We start from the raw sequence: 22897 nt of genomic DNA on the forward strand, positions 1-22897 counted from the left end.
AGGTTATGGCAATTTTATCTGTAGACTTCATTTATAGTGAAAAATTAAACACTATTAAAGCAAAACTATTCTAGTTAGCAGTATCTCCCAACGTTTGGGGAGTTGTAAAAGAGTTTCTATACCAACAATAATTCTAGGTGATTAGGTCTTCTCTCTCAAATTAATTTTTTTCATCTCATGAAAATTATGTAAAAAATAAGCTATAATTGTTTTGTCAGGGATAAAACACAGCTCATAGTTACTTGACTGTGTCCGTTCCACATGAGTATGAGGGTCATGTCTAGGACCAGATCATCACTGAGGCTCCACCTCTGAAATCTTAGTCCTGTTCTCTACAAGTATCATCCTGTCTCTTGAATTCTCACTGCTTTCCTAACTTTGACTGTGGGAGACTACCTCATTTAGCCTTCCTGTCTTTCCATACCCCTTTCCACCTAGTTTATTGCCCCGTTTCTGATGTTACCTTGTCCTCATTGTATATATCTTGAGTCACTTTTTCTTGTACTCTAAGCATATTCCCTTTGGCTTTTTTTTTCCACATTCAGTATTTTTATTTAATTTTTTAGCTGACAATTTACATACCTCCCCAACCCCTTTAAGTTAGTGTGACAGTTTTCCATAATAAACTACTTAAAGAGAAGCTTTGGTCAAGAATGGAATGAAATAGCAAAACAAAAAAACAAAACCCAAATCACTGCTGCTTTTAAAAAACCAACACTTTCACCAATTATCCTCAAACAGAACACACAGCAAGGTTTGCGCCATATGTGTCTTCAGTGTTTCCTGGCGGCCGGCTCTCCTGCCCATCATGCAAATGGCGCAGCTGCCCGGCGCAGCCTGTCCGTCCTCATGCTGGATCTGGGCGGCTCGCTCAGCTTCACATTATCCGAAGGCCCTGGATAGAAGACTCTAAGGTCTTGAAATCCCAAATGGTCATGGCTCCATTGATGCCAGTAGTGCAAAATTTGCGACAGTCTTGCTTGTCCACCTCATAAATAGACACTTGAGTGACGCTGTTCTGGTGCAGCGTCTTCAGGGCCGCGTTGCGGTCCTCGGTCGTGGCCCGCTTGTCCATGTTGCGGAAGCGCTCCATGGCCGACATGTTGCGCTGGATGCTCTGTTTCGGGATGTCTAGCTTGGAGACAAAGGTCAAGCAGCCGCGGTCGGCGCAGCTATAGAGCATGCAGCAGCAGTCACGGCCAGCGGCCACGACGCTTTTCTCCAAGACGAAGCGCACACTCGGGAGGGGCAGAAACTCTGTCTTCAGAGTTGAGATCTGCATGCTTTTTGAGGCATGGGTAACGGACATGGTGCTGTCGTGGCTGACCCAGTACAGGCGGCTCCCGCTGGCGGCGAAGCTGACCCCGTGCACCCAGCCGCCAGTGCCACGGCCACCAAACTCTGACATCAGCTGACCAAAAGGCATCTTGCTGCCCCAAGGTGTACTGGCTGGCTTCTCATCCACTTCTTTAATGTAGGCAGGAAACACTCTGCATTTGAAATCACAGGATCCTGCTGCCAGCAGGACGTTGTTGGGATGTCAGTCCAAGCTGAGGACCGTGGAGCGCGAGTGGGTTTTTTAATGTGCTTGCTTACCCACCAGTCATTTTCGGACTCGAAGTAACAAACAGAAATGAGTCGTGCTCTGCTGCCCACAGCAAATTTGTTCTCTAGTGGGGACCACTTGACAAAAGCGGCTGCACGGTTAATTCTCAGGATCACCAGGGTCGGCGTCCAGACACCATCTTTCTGACTCCACACACAGGCATTACGGTCAGCCCCACAAGTGGCGATGCGGTCACTCTTGGGAGCCCAGTCGATACCTGTGATGTGTCTGTTGTGCTCCTTGAGTTCACGAGCTTTCACCCACTGGCTCCCGTTCTTCTCATAGATGTGGACTTCGTGGTCATTGGGGCTAAGGGCAGTCTGGGTGCGATCCCAGTTCCAGGCATGACAGGTGATTGGCTCTAGTAAAAACTGACGCAGGGACATCATTCTTTGTTGTCTTCAAAGGACAGAAAGCTGGGAGTCGGGGCCGTCCGAACGGGCTCAGAGCGTTGAATTTGCGGACTCTGGTCAGTCAACAGGGGGCCGGCGGGTGCGGGCAGAGGACCGAGGCCCTGTTCCCTTTGGCTTTTGAACCCTACATCCTGGAATTAATTATTGCAGTCATTTACTTCTGCTCCCTGCTGAGCACTGCTGGAGAAAATTCATATCAGACCTTAAGTTAGGCCTCTTGGTGTCTGATTTATATCCTTCCTTTACTAATTGGCATTCTAGACCTTCAGTGTAGCACTCAAGACCTCTGCCCATACCCCACCCCAGCAGGTCACATGTCTATCTGACTCCCTGCCCCCCAGCTTAGCTGTGGGGTAAACTATGTGGTTCCTCGTCTCCTTCTCTTTTATTACAGAGAAAGATATTTCCCTTTTCTTCAAGGCCAATCCTGAATCCCAAACCTTGATGTCTCCTCCAAGACTACGTTTCATCTGTCATTCCTACTACTGTCTCCTTCTCCACTGGTTCCTTCTCCTTCAGCAAATAAGTAATGACTCTCTTCTGGCTTAGAGAACCTCTTATTGACATGTCCCCCTCTAGCCACGTCTCCTCTTTACTTCCAAGCCTTCTTGAAAGAATTTCTGTACTGACAGTTTCCATTAACTTGCCTCACTCATGCTCCCTTATCCCACTGTCGTGTGGCTTCTGACTCCACCATACCACTCACAGTGTTTTGCTACTGTTATTCCAGTCCCCTCTTGTTACCCTACCTGATCTTTCTGTTCCGTTTGGTGCTATTACCTCCTCATCCTGAAATTTCTTCCTTAATTTTCCTCAGTGTTCTTTCCTTCTACTTTGTTTTCTTTGCTTGCTTCAGCTACCTGCTGTTTTAACTGGATATTTTATTGGATTCTGTATCTGTATGTCAGTCCGCCCTCTGTTTAGCTCCAGATTTGTCTATGTAGCTGTCTACCAGATTTTCCACTTTGCTCTGAGTACCTCAGACTCACCGACTCAAAAAAGAATTTATAATCTTCCCTAGCACATCCCACTCCAAACCTACTTGGACTTCTCTGTTCTTTATTCTGGTTGGTATTCTAAGCCAGAGATCTGGGAGTCAGTATGACACCTCCCTCCTTACTCCTCACCTGCCATGCTGTTTTACACTTCTGTGCCTCTGCCCAGAATAACCTACTTCTTTCCTGTCCTCCTCGCATTCCCTTCCAGGCAGAACTCATCGCCCTCCTCCTCTGTACTGCTGCAGTCCCATTTCCCGTTGCCCTCTTCTCTGTAACAGGCCTCCTGTGGCGCACTGCATTTGGTTATGTTCATGTATTTCACCTTCCTGAAATACTCTGGCCTATGACATGAAGTTTTTAAAAACAAGGACAGTTTATCTTCATTACCTAGTACATGGCCTGGCAACACAATAATTGCTGAAAACATGCTTGTGGAATGGAGAGGGGTGCATGTCCCCAAAAAGGAAATTGACCTTGATTTTTATCTAAGGGAAAATATACAATTTTTTAAGGAATGCAAAAACATGGAACAACATTCAGATCCAAATTTTATTTCTTTGCCAGAGCACAGATACAATTTATAAGAATCATTAAAAATTTACTATTTCCACCTCTTAGAATAGTCTTTTGGATGTGGTGGAAACATCTGAGTTATAAATTCTGATCCTTCTTTCAAGAAGGTGCTATTAGAGGGCTTCCCTGGTGGTGCAGTGGTTGAGAGTCCACCTGCCGATGCAGGGGACGCGGGTTCGGGACACGCGTTCGTGCCCCGGTCCGGGAAGATCCCACATGCTGCGGAGCGGCTGGGCCCATGAGCCATGGCCGCTGAGCCTGCATGTCCACAACGGGAGAGACCACAACAGCGAGAGGCCCGCGTACCGCCAAAAAAAAAGAAGATGCTATTAGAATTAACCACAAAGAAAATACTTTTTGCATTTTCTGTTTTTCTTAATTTGTCAATATGATTTTTTTCTATTCTAACAGGTGAAAAACCTTTTGAATGTCCAAATTGTCATGAACGATTTGCTAGAAATAGCACCCTCAAATGTCACCTGACTGCATGCCAAACTGGAGTGGGGGCAAAAAAGGGAAGAAAGAAGCTTTATGAATGTCAGGTATGTGTGGGTATACTCCGTCCTTAACAAAGGAGTCTGCGTTTGAAATCATTAGAAGTGAAGGGTGACAGACCTAGAGCAAGGGTATAGAGCTGACAAGTTTAGAAAGAAATGAGAGTAAAGAACATCATTGTCTTGCTTTCATAAGGGGGAATAGTAGTAGTAGTTGTTGTTTTTACCCAACCCTAGATGATACCAATGTCAATAAAATTATGTCCTAAGTAACATAGTCTGAAACTATGGTTATTCTTAACCATAGAACAATCATTAGAATTCAGGCATGGGGTGGAGGAGGCAGACCAGCTATAATTGGCTCTTCTTCCATGATTAGTGTGTATTTATCCCACATGGTGAAATTGTTCTTAATGTTGATATCATGGAAGAAATTATAATAGTGTTACTTTATGGTCCTTTAATATAGGCAATATTAAAATGTTTCCCCCAAAGGATTTAAGTTGTTAGCTAATCAGGTAAAAGATCAAATAAACAAAAGAATTGTGAAATTCCCTTAGACTCTGTTACAGATGTCATATTTATAACATTTTCAGAAAAATCCTCAACTTTTTTCTCACAGAGAATAAATGCATCCATATTTCCTTCAGTTTGAATATAAGTGTTAACACCAAATGTTTGGTTATTTCAGGTCTGTAATAGTGTGTTTAACAGCTGGGACCAGTTCAAAGATCACTTGGTAATACACACTGGAGATAAACCCAACCATTGTACTTTGTGTGACTTGTGGTTTATGCAAGGAAATGAATTAAGGAGGCATCTCAGTGATGCTCATAATATTTCAGAGCGTCTAGTAACTGAAGAAGTTCTTTCAGTAGAAACACGTTTGCAAACTGAACCTGTGACATCAATGACTATTATAGAACAAGTTGGGAAGGTGCACGTGTTACCATTGCTTCAGGTTCAGGTGGATTCAGCACAAGTGACTGTGGAACAGGTTCACCCAGATCTGCTCCAGGACAGCCAAGTGCACGATTCACATATGAATGAGCTTCCAGAACAGGTCCAGGTAAGTTATCTAGAAGTGGGTCGAATTCAGACTGAAGAAGGTACCGAAGTCCATGTAGAGGAGCTGCACGTTGAACGGGTAAATCAGATGCCAATGGAAGTACAAACTGAGCTTCTAGAAGCAGACTTGGATCAAGTGACCCCTGAAATCATGAACCAAGAGGAGAGAGAGCCTACCCAAGCAGATGCTCCTGAGGCGGCCAGAGAACATCACGAAGATGCTGAGGGTTTAGAGACCAAATCAACAGTGGATTCCCAAGCCGAAAAGCCAGGAAATGAGAACAGAACACCTATGCCAGTTTTAGAATGAAATAACAAATGAATATATTTTTAAATTTATGTGTTGAGTTTTTGAACTGATGATGGGCAGTGTGACTGTCCTTAAGCTAACAGACATGTGGACCAAAGTTAAGCTCTTTCCTGTTGTGCTGAACTGTTTCTATTGAAACAAACTGATTTTCCCCCACTTGATGCCACAGAGGAGGGATCTTTCCTAGAAGTGAATGGGAAGCTTTGAGAAGTATATTTCTGGAAAACTGAAATGGATTATATTCTTATTATATAGTTGGGTACGAATGTATCTATTTTCATTGTGGTAAGGGTTCTCCCTTCTGTCTTTGCCCAGTCATGTCCTTCCTCAAGTTTTTTTTCCCCCATATTGTAAAATCAAACGTAAAATCATTAGAATACAAGTTTATGTATTCTAATGCATGTTAGAACATTTGAATATATATAGGAAACACAAGGCTGCATGAAGAAACGTGCATTATTACTGTGCAGTTAAATTTTGGCTTCTGGCTTTCTTTAGCTTGAACAACACTCTTGTCTACCCTGACAGTCACAGATGTCATCTCTGCAACAGAAACGGTGGTGGTGGCGGCAAATTTCTAGAATGTTTAAAAACCAACCACACCCATGTGCCTTTTCAAACTCAACGAAACTTCTGTAAAGCGCCTCTGGTTCTTTCAGAGTTTGTGTTGCAAGGAGCAATGTAGGTCATGCTATAGCACTCTATATTTTCCTTACAATGACAGCTACCAGTTCTTTTTCACTTCAGTTAGACTGAGAAATTTCATTTAATGGCAGCTGAAAGGCCATTTTTAATTGGGAAAATTCACTTATATCTGTGGTAAACTTTATTTTGATGAAAAGTTGCACTAGTATTTTACCACCAGATGAAAAAAAGATGAGCATCACTTAAAAATTAATGTATTTAAAATAAAGTACAGAGAAAAACATGTATATAATATATCAGGCTTTGTTTTGAATGAATCATTTTCCCCAATCCTTAATGTAAAGATCTTGTGCTATAACTTTTAAAGCCATACAAATAAGAGTGCTAAACTGTGGACTTAAAAGTAGGTGTGTAAATATTTTTAATCAGTATTACTTGGAAAATAAAATATAACAACCACATACACCAATATGCTATTTTCTTTACCTGTTAAATATTGGGAGATATTTACATTTTTAAAGTAAACTTTAAAATTATGTGTTCACGACTCTTTTTTCACCTTACCAGTGTGGAAGTTGGTTTGTGGTCAGAGATGTCTTCTCATCTGTATTAACATGACTGATACACGAATTGAGATATAAAATTCTCAGTACACATCTCCAGTCCCCAAAAATCAGTTCAAAAGAAAGGAAGGAGGAAGAGGTTGATATTTGCTCTTCTATATGGTGGAACACAATAGCCAATGGAATTTTAGTACAGCCTATTTTAAAAATACTTTCTCTACTTACTAGTGTGTTAAATTTAAAAGATCAATTCAACATGACTTTTAGTAATGCTGATGTTAAATGGTATCACATTTATGAAATATACTGAAGAGGATGGCTTCCCACAACTGGAGAAGTCATGGATTTAAAGATAATAGGAATTAGAAGGTTGTTTTTATTTTAGGATCAAAGTGTATGAACATTTCCAAGTCTTTTCTCTTTGGCAGTTGGGTATCTGCTACAAAGCTTATATTTTTATATATATATATTTAAAAACTATATATATACATTCCTTTTTTGAAGTCAGAAAATACTAATGATAGAATTATATCATACTGAATTTTTCAGTTTGCCTTAAGATGTCCACGTTCCTGAGTTATAGTTTAAAGAAATGTTTAAATTCCTGACAGATACAGTGGTCTCAAGTATATAAATTACTAGTTAGTATCTAGTGAATTTTGAATGCTGAAAATAGCTCATGCTGTGCCCTTAAGCCAAGGTATGAAACAAGGTTTATTTTTAAACATAATCTTTCAAGAGCCCTGACCACAAGGTAGAGATCCAGGGACAAAGGCACAGCAAAGCATTAAAATTATCATTTGAGTTTTTAGATTTGGCAAGGCCATTCAGAACAGGTTTGAGGGACAGGTATAGTTCATTTTATTTTTCCCAAAAGGTGTGAAGGCTGTATCAGTGTGCTCCAAATGCCAGTAAATTTGATTGCAGAAGAGAGAAAGCTACCCACTGGTGGTAAACCTTAGGTTGACTAGGACTTTGCAGTTCATAAAGCATTTTACGGTAACAGCTGTTAAAAACCATGATGTATATTGAAGTACTGAACTGGATATTTTGTTCCTCTCACTTTACTCCTAGTGGAGTTTCTAGCTAGGTCTACAGTGTGACACCTGGGCAATAGTGCCAGACACTGGTCATCATAGGAGTCCCAGGAGCACTGGAGAATGATAGGAGAGTCTCTTCTATCTCCCCTACTCCACTGTTCAACAGCAGTTCTTTGATTATCTGACACCAGCTGGGTTTCCTTCAATTCTGACAGTACCAAGAGTTAACGTAGATTTCAGAAGTTAGAAGTACCACAAGGTTGCCCCTACTTCAGACACCAGCCGACAATAGTACCCGGAGTACACACACTTCTGCCTGGCCAACTACAAATTAGGTGTTCCCACCCCCTCCCAGGTTCAGTAATGTGTTAGAATGACCCAGAATTCAGGAAGGCACTGTACTTAGGAGTGTAGTTTTATTATAAAGGATACAAACCAGGAACAGCTGGGAGGAAGGACATGCATAGTGCAAAGTGGGGGGAGAAGTGTGCAGCACTTGCCTGCCCTGTCCTGGTGCTCCACCGTCCCAGCACGTGGATGTGTTTACCCAGATGCTCCTTTAACATTGTTTACTTAAGTTTCATTACCTAGACATGATTAAGTTATCGTCCATTGATTATTGAACTCTCTCCAGCCCCTCCTACTTCCCTGGAGATCTTGGGGGTGGGGCTGATAGTTCTAGCCCTCTAATTCGTATGGTTGATTCCTCTGGTGACCAGAGCCTAGAGTCACCTCATTACATAAACTCAGGCATGGGCTTGTTAGGAATAACAAAAGACATAACTCAGGAAATTGCAATGGTTCTAGGAGCTTAGTGCCAGGAACCAGGGACAAAGAATGAATACATATTTTCTTATTATATTGTATGTATCATCTGAGATTCAAAGGAAAATTAACTGAACCCTAATGTCAATACATTTAAAATCTAGAAGTCTTTTGGATATGTACAAAAACAGAGGGATCTTACAGTCTTACCATTTTAAAAGGCTGCCATCCTCATCCTACTGTTGAAAGTAGAATTATTTTCATGGAAAGGTAAGTCCTTTCCGTTTTTTTTTTTTTTTTTTTTTTGCGGTACGCGGGCTTCTCACTGTTGTGGCCTCTCCCGTTGTGGAGCACAGGCTCCGGACGCGCAGGCTCAGCGGCCATGCCTCACGGGCCCAGCTGCTCCGTGGCATGTGGGATCTTCCCGGACGGGGGCACGAACCCGTGTCCCCTGCATCGGCAGGCAGACTCTCAACCACTGTGCATGAGAGTCTTCTAGACTACCCACTTTATACTTTGAATAAGCAAACAGTATTGACTGAGGCCTAGATGTAGATAAAAAGTGTCAACCAGTAAGTCAAGTGGATTTTAATGCACATCTTCAACATGGGTTGATTGTTCTAAACAAACAAATGAACAATTAAAGACCAAACGGTCTTTAAAGTGTCCACATGGAAACAGTTTTATAACTGTCATGTAAAATTACAAGTAAATGACCTCTTAAAAAGTTTAGCCTGATTTTGTTGGAGGTAACATAATAGCTTTGAATTTATTAACACTGACCACTGTGTTTGTTATATCAGGAGAGAGAAACCGAAGCTGAATGTTTTTCGTGTGTAATGTGCCGAGCTGTGCCATGGCTCTTAAAGATTTGTCATAAAGGATTCAAGTGAGGAGCAGAGGAATTAAAACTATCACCACCAATTACTGAGATCCATTATATTTGGAGGCCTAGAAGTGTATTGCTTTAAAACCATAAATGTAGAGGCTGTCATTATCATAAATGTATGCTGAATTTACAGGATATCTTAAAACTACACCATGTTCTATAAATGTTACTTCATTAATCCTGTTGACATGGTATGTAGGAAGGCAGCATGTGAATTCATAATTTTTTTCTCAACTTTCCCACAACCTAATAATGACACTAAATATGACACATAATTATACAACTGAAGTGATGCCCACCTTGATATTTGTACCAAAATACGGCCTAGGAGAGAAAAATCTTGTAACAGAATAGCATCATTTATGAATCACTTATTATATGCCAAGCACTTCACATTTAATCATCTCAATGACCTCATGAGGTAATTAACATTATTAGCTATCATTTTACAAATAGAGGAAACTAAGAGGAGGAGATGAGAAATAGCTGGTAGAAAGTGGAGCCAATATTTGAAACCAGGGAGTTAGACTCCACAGACTACACCCTTAATCACTAAAATACAGTTACCTCTGTATGAGATCTCTTTGTGGCTGACAATATTGGATTGCACAGAGCATAAGTAAAACACCCATTTTCCATTTGTATTTACATCAGCCCTTGATGGGGTTGGGGTGGGGGAACAGGAGATCAGAAAAGGTGGCAAAACACTCGGAGCAAATTGCCTTTTGGTAGCTCCTTGCCAGTCTCCTTGCCTTGAGGCCACACCATCTAGGCAATGGTTCTGCAACAAGAGCGTGCATCAGCATTTTGTTAAAACGCACAAATTGGTCTGGGTTAGGACACAATTTGCATTCCTAACCTTTCCAGATAATACACTGGATTTTGTCCTGGAACCACACCTGGAGAATGGCTGACACAGAGTACTTAAAGGAAGCACAAATGACTAGCCAGTGGCACTAACTTGTTTTAAGGGTCTCTTCTTTCTTTGTAGCATAGTCAGGTGCTACTCAAAATATCTTGTTACCTGTTGTTCATGTTTACTATTCATGTAATGGACTGGACTAAGACAACAGTCTTGGATTTTTTTGTTTCAAGAGCATTCTACGTATTCTCAGTAATGAATTGCCTTTATAATGTTTCTGAAATGAAAATGCCACAAAGAAATGAAATGTTAGAGAATACTATAAGAAATTACAAACTGGAAAAATCACAATAATTGAATAATTTTGCTTCCACTGGGTAACTCAAATATACTTTAGAGACAAAACGACAGCTAATTATCTGCTGAGGAGCAAATGTCAATGTATGAATTCACCTAAGAGAAGAGCTAGATCATTAACTGGTTGGGGGTTTGGTAGACCACCCATATTGGAGCAGTAACTGTGTCCCCTGAAATAATAGTTATCAATTAGATACAGCTGTGAAACACTATGGAGGGAATAATAGGGGTTCAGAACCCTAGTCCAGTTGAAATGGTGCTTATGAAGAACAAAAGACAAAAATCAAACAAAAGTTACTATTTGATTCTGACAACTTTTCATGAGATAATTTCACTACAGGATCAATGGGCCCAGAGCCTTCATCTGTTCACTGTCCATCTGTAAATAATACCCAAGTGTTGATTATAAGAGAATATCACACTTATTGCTATACTTGGCTACATAGTCAAGAAAAGTTTGGAGTATAGTTGCTACTATAGTGGGAATCAGCAACTCAAATTTTTTAATGAAAATTACTTTTTTTTTTTTTTTTTTTTTTTTTTTTTTTTTTTTTGCGGTATGCGGGCCTCTCACTGTTGTGGCCTCTCCCGTTGCGGAGCACAGGCTCCGGACGCGCAGGCGCAGCGGCCATGGCTCACGGGCTTAGTTGCTCCGCGGCACGTGGGATCTTCCCGGACCAGGGCACGAACCCGTGTCTCCTGCATCGGCAGGCGGACTCTCAACCACTGCGCCACCAGGGAAGCCCTGAAAATTACTTTTATAATGAAAACTTTTTATATGAAAATGTCTCAAGATCACAATTTGGGGTTTCTTCTCTCCCCCTCTCCCCCCCACCTCTCTCCCTCTCTTTTCTCTGTTGTACTTTACCTTTAGGAAGAAAGCTCAATATTGAACATTAATGACTAAATGATGAGGCAGGAAAGTCTAAAGTGAATTAAAGTACCCAGTATATCAATAGAATTTAAGCTGGCAGAAGTAGTGGCACCTCACTCAGCTGCTGAAATTTATAACTTTTTCTCCTTTGTTGTTGTTGTTAAATTATACTTGCTCAAGTAGAAGATTCACCTATTTTAGAAAAATAAGAAAGTCAAAAATTACTCCAAGACCCATTAATCGGAAATAACTATTGTTAACATTACATGAATATCTGTCCATATACATATGCACGAGAGAGAGAGAACTTTTAAAAACGGAATTGCCATGCTAGTCTTAATTCTTTTGGTTTAATTTTGCTTGAATTTAACGAAATAAGAAGGGAAGCAGAATATATGGATAAACCTCAGATAAATGTTTCTTTACTACTAGTCCTTTAAAGTTTCCTATAAAATTAAGGAAAAATGGATTTTAATAAATACTAATTGTCAGTGATTCAATTTGATTTTCTAATTATATTTGCATTGTCAAGGCTTATAAAGTCAGTGTGCAGATTAAACAGCTGATTAATTACAGCACAGAGAGAATTTGTGAAATAGAAGATAGAGCTAAAGAAATTACCCAGAATGTGAAAGAAGGTAAACAGAAGGTAAAAATCTGGAAAATACGAAAAAAGGCATGAGATAGAATGAGGGGGTCTGACACACATAATGTTCAATTGGAAAACCTGAAAGAAAGGTAAACATGGGACAGGGATCATTTTCAAAGAGATATTGTCGGAGAATGTTTCTGAATTGTCTGTAAGACATGAAGTCTCAGACTCAGGTAGCACACAGAACCTTAACAGCATAAATAAAACAAATTTTCCTGGAACAGGATATACCTTTTGAGTTACAGGTTCAACTCTACAGCAATATACAGTCTTAGAAAACTTTTGCTCTGTGTCGGCTCCCAAGATATGTCAAATATCCCTACCAGGAGAGAGGAAGGAGAGTGGCGGTAGGAAAACCCCATGAATAGCCCAGGTTCACATTCAATAGGGATGCTATGTATCAGGTAACTTAATGACCAGAAAATTAGAGTAGAATGTCAGTATATGCCCTAGAACAGCACTAAAGGTGGAAAGATCCCTCAAAACCTGAAATAAAAATAATAGCTACCATTTATTAGGCATTTATTAGAGGAGGTTCTGACGTTTGGGCCCCAACTACTTAGAGACTGTGATGAAAGGAGTAGACAGATACATTGTAAATGGGGAATCCTCCTGCCTACCACCTGAGCCCATGGACTCCAGATTAAGAAAACCTAGTTTACTGTTTTCCAGAAACTTTGTCTCAATTCTCACAACTCCCAGATTACAGGTGAGGAAACAGAATAGAAGGTGCTTGAAACCAGAGTGTCATATAAGTAGTAAGTAACAGAGCTAGGAGTCAAGGTGTAGCTTTATGACTCAAAAATCTAAACTTTTAGCCACTGTCAATGTTACTCAAAGTATAGAACAAGGACCTCCTGCATTAGAGTCAGTTGTTCCTACGAATGTATTTGACTTCATTTCCACCAACACAGAGAGCAGGGTTTAGCAAACTAAATTTGAATGAGCTCTGCAATAACATGAAACTGTCTATACTGTCTTTATAGGTCTTACAGTTTCATCAATTCTTTTTTTTTTTTTTTTTTTTTTTTTTTTTTTTTTTTTTTGCGGTATGCGGGCCTCTCACTGTTGTGGCCTCTCCCATTGCGGAGCACAGGCTCCGGACGCGCAGGCCCAGCGGCCATGGCTCACGGGCTTAGTTGCTCCACGGCATGTGGGATCTTCCCGGACCAGGGCACGAACCCGTGTCTCCTGCATCGGCAGGCGGATTCTCAACCACTGCGCCACCAGGGAAGCCCGTCATCAATTCTTTTGGAAAATAATATTTTTCTGACATTAAAATTTTTTTCTGACATATACACCCATTGTAGAAAATGCAAACAACGCTGGAAAGTATTAAGATCATTTAAATCACCTGAGATTCTGCCACGTAACCAAAACCATTTCCAATGTCTGGTGTAGTTCTTCTAGTTATATATATCACAAATTTGGGTCATTGTGTTTTGTAACTTTTGCTTTCACTTAACATGTTGAAAATATTTCCCCATACTATTCAAAACAAGAAATTTTAACCTCTATATATTACTGTTACATTGTAATCAACCTATTGTTGAATGGCCCTTTCTAGGAGAAAAACAACGCTTTTTTCAAGTGAAGGGAATTGAACCATGAGGTTAGCCCTGTATGGCTGGGTATCCTGGGACTCCCAAGGGAAGGGAAGGAAGGGTTTATGATTTGAAAGGGAGCAGGCCCTAGCAGCATGTCTGCAAGAGAAATTGGGGTATAGGGGGCTCCTGGAATGGAATCTGGCCAATGGACTTTAAGAGAAGTGGTTTCTGATGCTGAGTTTTAAGTTTTCCTTTTCTATGGTAGCCTAAAGTTTTCAGTAACTTCTTAATTCTCTAGAATCGAGCATCGGCTTTGCCCTCCGGTGCTCTATAGGTACACGGTGGGAGGGCCTATGACAGAGTACATGTCAGGTTGGGAGTTTGAGGCTCTTGGTATCTAGGCAGTTTCTTTATGAAATCCTGTTCTGTGTATTGTCATGTTGTAGGATTCAAGGAGTATTTTATATTTTTAAAATATGCAATGATTTATCCTGTATTTTATTGTTTTAGAGAGACTGACGGCATGTATTAAGATTACTCCTTTAAAAAAAAAGTCCTTTTGTCTTTTGAGGAGAAGTCCTCCCTTTAAAGTCACACTTTTCTCACAGAGAACCTTTATCCTACACAGGTAGATGACCACTCTTACAAAACAAGGAAGCAATTATTCTAGGTTCTCTTGGTTTTCCTGCCAATCTCAATGGTCAGTCTGTGGAGCTGTCCAAGGTTTTATTTCTTGTCTTTCCTGTTCTGGTCCCTTTAATCATCATACAAAGAGGCAGCAGAGGGTGGTAAGGAAGAGCTGCAGACTCCAGTCAGACTGCCAGGTTTGAATCCCAGCTCCAGCACTGGACAGCTGTGTGACCTTGAGCAAGTCAAATAACGTCTCTGGGCCTCAGTTTCCTCATCTATCAAAACAGGGATGGTAATAAGAGCACCTAACTAAAAAGGTTATTGTGAGGATTTAATTGGTTACTCTTTGTGAAAGTGTCACAGTTCCTGGAAAGTAGTGAAAAAAGGAATCTTTGGATACCCTAATTTCTACCGTAAAAGGGTTTTAAACTTAGGTTATTTTTCTCCTCAGCTCTTTCGATTTTGTAAATACACCCTGGTAATCATGAACTGAGGATGCCTCAACAGGAGGAGGAGGAAAGAGTGTTCACTGAGCTGTGACTTAGGGCCCCTAATCATGGCTCTGCCATTAACTAGCTGTGTGGCCCTTGTTAAGTTAATTGACCTCTCCGACTTCGATTTCTTCCTCTGTAGAATGAAGGATTTGAACTTCAACAAATCATCACTATGCTTCAGTATTCGGTGAATCGCATTACTTCCTTGTTTGTAGACTGGAAAAATATTTGGCACCTACCATTAGGCAGAGAGTCATAGCTGCGGAGTACACAGGAAATTAGGGGTCCACTGCCTAAGTGGCACCAAAGGAACAGGGCCTAATATATGCAAGGACTCCTCACTGAGGGTGGCATTAGCGATTATTTCTGCAGAGCCTAAACCCTGCCAGACTCACCTGAAGGAGCCGTCACTGTGGTTTGCTAGAAAACCCCGTTCTGTTAGGAAGATTACTGGGTCGCTGTCTCCCAAGGACACGGAAACCTTTTTTATCCAGAGGCTGGAGCGGCTCAGTAAGAAGCGTGAGTTGATGGGAGCTGTGTCAACCCTCTTTCGCTGTGTGGCCACTTCGCATCCGTGCTCTAGGAGGCGTCCTCTCTGCGGTAGGGCCAAACCCCCTCCTCGAGTGTCTGCGACGGGTGTCCCCGCGCCGCGCGCCCCTCTCCCTGCAGCCCCTCCCTCCTGGCTGCCATAGAAACCGACCTACGAGGGCCAGGCCCGCGTCCCGGTACTCCGCGGGCCTCCCCTTCCCCCGCTCCGCCGGGCCAGCCCCCCGCTCCGGATTGGTCCTTCGGGAAACGCTGCGGGGCGACTGGGTCCCCTCGGAGGAGCCCGGGCCGGGCCGGTGGGCGGGGTTTGACGCGGCCGCCGTCCGTCAGGTCGGCCACCCCTGACAGCTCCGGGAACCTACAGCGCGGCCGCGGCCCCCCGACACCCACGCACCGCCCGCGCCCGCGCCAACCACCGGGAGCGCCTGGCCAGGCGCCGCGCAGCCGACCCCGCGAGAGGAGCTCGCCACCAAGGTAAGCGAGGGCCGCGGAGCTCGCAGCCAGCACCCCACCCGGCAGCCCCTTCCTCCGCCAGGCTGCCGACCTGGGTGCTGAGGAGGGACGCCTCTCCTCCCTGTGACCCGAGGGGAAAGAAAGACACAACTCCTGGCGGGGGTGGGCGACTTGGGGCTAGGAGAAGGCGAGGTGCTTTTTAGGGGCGCGCCTGGGAGGAGAGCGCGTTGGAGTCGGAGACCGGGGTGTGCCGGCGCGTGGGGCCCGTGCCCGGGGCCGTGTGCGCCTGTGTCCCGGAGTCCCGGCTTGGTGCGGGCACCCGTGTCTGGGGGCGCGCCCTGAGCCTCGCCCCGCGCACACCAGCTGCGCGCCACCAGCGCTCCCGGGCGCAAGCCCAGAGCTCGAGAGTTTGTATCGAGGGCCGGGGACCTGGGTGACCCCGGCTGGCAGTGGGCAGTGGAGGGAACTGACAGTGAACGGCTGTGGCCCAGAGGAAGGAAGCCTCCACCACCCCCAACGCCACGACGCGCTCTAAAGAAAAACGCTCCTTTTGAAAGACTGTACAAGTAAGGAAGAACCTGTCTCCTCTTCCCTGAGGTCCCTTCAGGAATATTAGGAGCTCGAGGATTGGGCCATGCGACCTAGAGAGGATCGCAACAGGGTCTTTAAAATGCCGTCTCCGATCAGCTTTGTGTGCCTGACACAATATCGGAGCGAATGGAGAGGTCCAGGCAACAGATAAAGGTGCTCCTAGCCCGAATAAGGGTAGCGGAGGTTCAGCCCTCTGCACTTTTTTTCCTTCCCTTCTCTCTCTCCCTCCTCCGCCGTCCCTCCCGGCCTGTCTCCCCACCCCCTCCCCGTTTTCGTCCTCCCGACTTTATTAGACAAGAGGGCTCTCTGTTAGACCCACCCTCCCCCACCCCATTCCTCACCCCGTTTCAAACCGAGAGCGAAGGAACCACATTCTAAGCTCTCACCCGTGCAATTTCAGACAAGTTTGGAAGTTAAACAAATCGCCTTTGCACTCTAGGCCGCGGGAAGCCAAAAGGGAAACAAACAAAACCAGACCGAAAAATCGATTCCAAGTTAAGTCAAGATTGCAAAGGGGAATCTAAAACGAGTATTTGTTCATGGCGATATTTTTTTTAATGTTTGAAAAATATGTATCACTCAAGTTTGCATCATCAGTATTCAATTTGATTCACAGAAGAGCTTCAAAAGATGGTTTCTGTTAGTGTTGCAAAAGCACTTCTAATTTTGGTTGCCATGGTAACTGAAGAAGTCGCCCGGCACTGTTGAGAGGCTGCCTGGCTGGATCCAGGAACTGTTCTTGAGGAGATCTCCTCACGTCGCCTCATGTTACCATGGTAATAATAATCGAGCCTGTAAGATACTTGTTTCTTTAAAGTACTAAAAGCCCAAGGCATGTCGTTGTTGTTTAATTTTACCTTTTCAGAGTGTGCAATTTGTGAAACAGATCTTCCCTCTCAGACAACTGAGAGTAAACACTGCCCTCCAGCCAATCAGTCCCGCTGGCCCAGCTCCCTTCCCACAGCTCTCTACACTAAGGACGGAGGCTGAGGAGAGTGTTTGATGCTACAGGAATCCTGGCCTGTGACCAGATCTCTCTCCCCATTAAGCGTTAAATTTGGAATCCTAATTAGCTTTCTAATTAGAAGAGGGGGGAATGTGAGTGGGAGGCCCAGAAAGAGGCTAATAGGGAAAAAGCTAAGTCCAGTTCTCCATGGGCTGGTGTTTTGTGTGCTGTTGAATTGCCTAGTAAAGTCCTCATAGGTTTATTTTTGGCTTGACCACTGTTAAGTGGTAAGCCTGTAAAAACCTTCAGAGGCCTCATTCTGTGCTAGGAAAAAAATGTGGATTGATATTTAGTTTGAGGTGTGTGCTTTTTTCTAATAACAACTGCATTTAAAATAAAGACAGTTTTGTGTGAAATCTCAATTTCCCAGTAATAACTACAGATAGGCCATAGAGCCCTTTATGCTCTTGGTTTGGCCTTAAGTTTTCAGTTAAAAAGGCTTAATTTGGGCGGAGCAATGGTCCCATTCAAATACTTTTATTAGTAAGTGTTGATGTCTTTAAAGGACCATAATTTTTTACACATTCACAATTCCTGAGCATTGAATCCTATAAATTAAATTTACATATTGATAGCATATGACTGGGAAATTTGAAAGCCCCCAGACTTACAGTTAAAAAAAAAAGAATTTGTCTTAGTAGGTTAATGTTTTCAGCCAAGTATCTAGTTCCATTTTAAGAAACTTAAAAACTAAAATATAATGTAAAATCCAACTGCATTCTTTGAATCTCATTACAGTATTTCTCTAGGGACTAAAGAGCCTTAATTCATTGGCTGATTTTCTTTCAGTTGTTGAAAGGACAAACTGTTTATAAAATTAGTCTCATTCTATGGTTGTCACTTCCTATGGTCATTCTAGAAAAAGTTCTCTAGAATTGAAGTTATAAATTTCAAGAAAAGAAGAAAATATTCAAATTTCTTATGAAGACAATAGTCTACAATTTGAATTAATCAGATCACTGTTCTTAATTTACGTTTTTCTCAAGAACTTCAAAGATAGCTCAACCATTATCATACAGTATACTGAGGAATATTAACCAGTTTTATGGATGGGCATGTCCTGTTCTAAAGACTCAAGTCATCTCAGCTAACTACTTGGAAAATTAAGAGATGAAAACTAAAATCACCTGGCATGTCTATGAACATGAGTATCAGGTAGGACTTAGAGAAAATCTAGGTGAGAAGAGAGACAAGGTAGAGTGGCAGGAAGAATTTAAGATTATGAGAAAAATAAAACAGTAGGGAAAAAGTCTTAAGTGAGAAGAAAACTCACAGATTAAAGGAAAGGGAGTAAAAAGAAAAAATTGAGTGTAAAGAGAGTTGCACAGAAAAACAAAAACAAGTTGGAGAACAGGAAGCTAAAAAGAACTCTACTCTTCATCTTCCATGGAGAACAGGGAATCTGATGCTTTTCCAGAAAGCCCCCACTATCCTATTTAGCAAAATCCTCCAACTTAGAGGATCTCTGGGAGGCCTGAGTGGTGGACCAAAAATCTCTCCGGGTCACTGCTTCCTCTCAGTAGTATGGGCTGAGGCAGCCTTCCCATCTGCTCGCTAGACCTCCTTCTTCCCAATCCTTAAGCCACTAAGAAAGCTTTCTACATTTACACTTGTTGGGATCATTTAGTTGGGATAATTTGTAGACACACTTGATTACGTAATTGCAATTTTTAAACTTTAAATTGCAAGTTTCACTTTTGAAAATTGCTTAAATTGTTATCAAAGTAAGGCATTCATCTAATTTTGTGAATTAGAGCATGTGAAAAGATTCTCACAAAACAACAGTTCCCCTCCTTGGGAGACTCTGCTCTTAGCTGTTTGATCACATACCTCCCCGTTTCCAAATAATTCACTTATGTGGCTGGTCCTTGAGTTACCAGTTTTAGACAGAATCTATGTACTTTCTCTTATTATAGGGGAAGATATAGCTCTCTTACTCCACCCATCCAACTTCCCCTTCCTCCATTTTTGCAACATAGTTGGTGGAAGAAATCAGCCAGACCACCATTAGTATAACCCTTTATTTGCAAATACCAGGCAGGGGAGAGCTCCTTAGAGCATCAGGCTTAGGGAAGGAGGACTAAATGTTTCCTAGGACTTTAGCCAGAGAAGCCAAAGTTCTGCTAATTTCAGAAATAGTTGGTCAAGGATAGAAAAGGGAGAAATTGCTCTTTTGGATTAGTAGTCACTGTTTGAGTAATTTGGATTTTATACAGGGGAATGGGGAGGAAGATTCAGGGGCTAATGTCTTGTGCTAGGACACTGAGGAGGAAGAGTGCCGGAGACAAGGACTTGCACACCTCTCTGTGGAAGATCCTGCCCTATAGTGCTTCTCACAGGTGACATTGCAATGTTAATTAAATCAACATTGTGTTTGCATTGCTATGACTGTGTGATTATTGTTCACTGCAGGGCCAAATCGTGAACTATGGTTGTATTTCTTTTTTTCTACAACTTTTTTTTTTTTTACGGTACGCGGGCCTCTCACTGTTGTGGCCTCTCCCGCTGCGGAAGCACAGGCTCCGGACGCGCAGGCTCAGCGGCCATGGCTCACGGGCCCAGCCGCTCCGCGGCATGTGGGATCTTCTCAGACCGGGGCACGAACCCGTGTCCCCTGCATCGGCAGGCGGACTCTCAACCACTGCGCCACCAGGGAAGCCCTCTACAACTATTTTGAGGAAAATAGTTTTTCATTTGTTTACTTTTTAGACCCTATCACCATTTCTTGTAGTGGCTCTTTAAAATGCCTCTCCTGGGTATTTTCCACACAATGAAATGCATCGGCCAATCGTCTTCTTTCTGGGACCCACTCCAGCCCTCCAAAACGGACCTCTCAGTTCTCCAGTCTGAACCAGTTTTCTGATGGCCCTGACACACACTGGCATTCCAAGATTTCTCTTTACCTTCCTTCTGTGCTGGTTCCCTGTTCCCCCTGTTCTCTTGTTTTCTTCTTTCTTGGTTTATGCTTTCATTTTAAGGAGCATCCATTTTGCTAGCTTCTTAAGAAAGGGTACAGGAAGACCTTGCATGTCTGGAAAGGTCTATTTCACTCTCACACTTAATTGATGGGTTGCCTAGGTATAGGATTCTAGACTGGCAATTCATTCCTGCAAATTTCCAAAGACTGGTTTATTGTTTTCCAGCTTCCAATGTTTCTGAAAGTTCATTGCCATTCTGATGCTTGATTCTTGGCGTGAAATCTGTTTTTTCTCTTTGGAACCTTGTAGCATTCTCTCATTGTTTTATGAAATTTCAGTAAGTATGGATTCACTTTCTATGGATTATGTTCATACACTTGGTAGAGCCAGGAAACTCATGTCCTGCAGTTACGGGGAATTAATAATGTAGGCATACTTGGGAAATTATTCCATTTTATTGCTTTCTTTTCCTTGTCATGTATTGATTATTGTTAATTGTATCAACTCAGGATTTTTAGCTTTGAATAAATTAGTTGCTGCCCTTTGGAATCATGCATGCTGCCAGACCAGTTTCTCTTTTCTCACCACTTTTGGTCTTTTAAAAACTGACCTCTACTCTCATTCATATAGGATCATATCCTTAGCTCTACTAATAGTTTTGGTACTCTTTGGGCATTTGCGTTACAGTACATATTGTTTTGAAGATGTTAATCTAAGCACAAAGACAGCAAATTTGCTACAGACTAATCAATGATGTGAAGGCCAAGCCTAAAACGATGGTGCAGGTTTCATGACCTTTCATGTCAACTGTTGGTAACCTGCAGAGTAAAATATCTCTCTAGAATATAGACTTGTTCACCTTCACATTTTACAGTGGAGGAAACCAATCCTGAGATGTTAAGTGTGGAGTCATTTCTCCTGACTCCTTTCTAAACCATTATTCTTTCACCTTGTCTCCTCTCTCTGCTTGGCTACCTTGTCTTATTTCTTTTTCTTTTCATTTCTTAATCTTCTTTTCTTTAGTATAAAGAAATATTATAGTTCTTTACTGTATGACATATTATATTTATACATAAAGTATATATTCTAAAATAGTACATATTCCAGAGGCAGCAAGAAGTAGGGGTTAAGTCTAATTCTGCAACAGCTTGCTGAGTTTGAATCCTGGCTCTGTGACTCACCTACAACGTGACCTTGGGCACATTATTTTACCTCTTTGTACCTCAATCTTGGGGGTCTATACTAATGGTACCTACCTTCTAGGATAGTTGCGAGAATTAAATGAGTTGTTTCATGTAAAGCTCTTAGAACGGTGCCTGGCATACAATAAATATCAATGTCACTAGTATTCTTGTCAGAAGTACAGAAACAAATGTTAAAATGAAAAAAATAATCTTTTTTTTTGAAATAATTATCTTTAATTCTGTCTCTACTACCATCTATAATCCCAACTAGAGAGATGACCATGGTTAACATTTCCGAGGGTTGTTTCTTGGTAGTTAAAAATAAAGCAAAAAAAAAAAAAAAAGACATATTGTACATACAGTTTTAATGTTGCTTTTTCCACTTTATAGTTTAAGCTTGACTGTTCAATATTCTTCTGTGTGGTATATTTGCTTCCTGTATTGGCCCTAACACAGAGCCTTGCATATTAGGTTCTTCATAAGTACTAACTGACTGGAAAGCCAACTCTTCCTTCTGGACCCTTTGGGTTTGGAACAGGTGTAAAGAGGTCTTCCTGTCATGACTTCGAGAAGACTCAGTTACAGTTAAGACAGTCCTTATCTTTCTCTAGACAATGAAAGCATTCTGGCATCTGAAGAATCTGGAGATGGCATCTGAAACATGAGGGGATACTCACATGAAAAGATGATGGAGAAGGAGAGGGAGGGCTGGGTGAGAACCAGAATGAAAGTGGTGGGGTGGGCCTCAGTGACACCATTAAGCATGTGGGGAGGTGTGGGTCTCTCCGCCCACATGGCAGAGATCACATGGAATGTGGATCTGATATTTTGATTTTTTTCCTTGGAACCTCAGCAATTAAGTGAGGCTGGGAAGCCAGTGAAAAGGCTTTTGTGTGCAGACACATCCTGAAAGCTGAGGCTGCTTTGATCTCCTGGGAGATCCGACATGATTTTGCCCTTCCCCAGTGCATGACAGTCACCAGCCTGCTTCACTCACACAGGACCTATGTAGCCAGAAGCAGTTGACTTAGCAATGTTTCCAGAGTTCTGGAATTAAGCCTGGAGCAGCCCCAGTGAAGATTCATGCCTCTTGAGAGCACTCCATGTAACACTGAGACAAATTTATGTTAGTGGGTTTGTGTTCTGTCATGTTGCACGTGCTAGAGAATTACTGTCTTCTCGGGAAGCAGAGAAGTTCTTCAGAGGCTTGTGGTCTGGGTGGTGGATTTTGGATGGAGGTATATAGAAGGTGATGCAGAAGGTGAGGAGGAACGCTTCTGTCTTGCCTAAACTCAGGCTTCCTTAAGAGTCACCCTCTCTGTATAGTACATCACATCCATGTGAGAACTAGTCTGTGTGGTTTGGTGACTACTGTCTGCCGAGAGAAGTAAAAAAGATTTACAACAGTAAAACAGGTGA

At 42.3% G+C, this 22897-nt stretch overlaps 2 protein-coding genes and 1 pseudogene across 19 annotated transcripts in view; 2 read left to right on the forward strand and 1 right to left on the reverse strand.

Annotated features, from left to right (window-relative positions):
* ZNF131 (zinc finger protein 131) overlaps positions 1-6647 on the forward strand; it is a 32115-nt gene extending 25468 nt beyond the window's left edge. For 5 of the 15 annotated variants that reach the window (XM_059060890.2, XM_059060892.2, XM_067030939.1 and 2 more), the window contains exons 6-7: positions 4002-4132; positions 4776-6645. In XM_059060890.2, the coding sequence (XP_058916873.1) occupies positions 4002-4132; positions 4776-5462 (818 nt within the window). In that variant the 3' untranslated portion in view covers positions 5463-6645. Of the gene's footprint in view, positions 1-4001; positions 4133-4775 lie in introns of all 15 variants that reach the window. The other 10 variants (XM_067030942.1, XM_067030943.1, XM_067030946.1 and 7 more) reach the window with 3 other exon arrangements.
* On the reverse strand, positions 615-15343 carry LOC131754856 (actin-related protein 2/3 complex subunit 1A pseudogene; annotated as a pseudogene).
* An 18-nt stretch (positions 15344-15361) lies between these two features.
* Positions 15362-22897, forward strand: part of NIM1K (NIM1 serine/threonine protein kinase) — a 68379-nt gene continuing 60843 nt past the window's right edge. The window contains exons 1-2 of one of the 4 annotated variants that reach the window (XM_067030948.1): positions 15362-15380; positions 15691-15800. The gene's annotated coding sequence lies outside the window, so the exon portion shown is untranslated. Of the gene's footprint in view, positions 15381-15635; positions 15801-16986; positions 17147-22897 lie in introns of those variants that run through there. The other 3 variants (XM_067030947.1, XM_067030949.1, XM_059060906.2) reach the window with 3 other exon arrangements.

This window comes from Kogia breviceps, chromosome 4 (genome assembly GCF_026419965.1).
Source record: "Kogia breviceps isolate mKogBre1 chromosome 4, mKogBre1 haplotype 1, whole genome shotgun sequence".
Classification (NCBI taxonomy): domain Eukaryota; kingdom Metazoa; phylum Chordata; class Mammalia; order Artiodactyla; family Physeteridae; genus Kogia; species Kogia breviceps.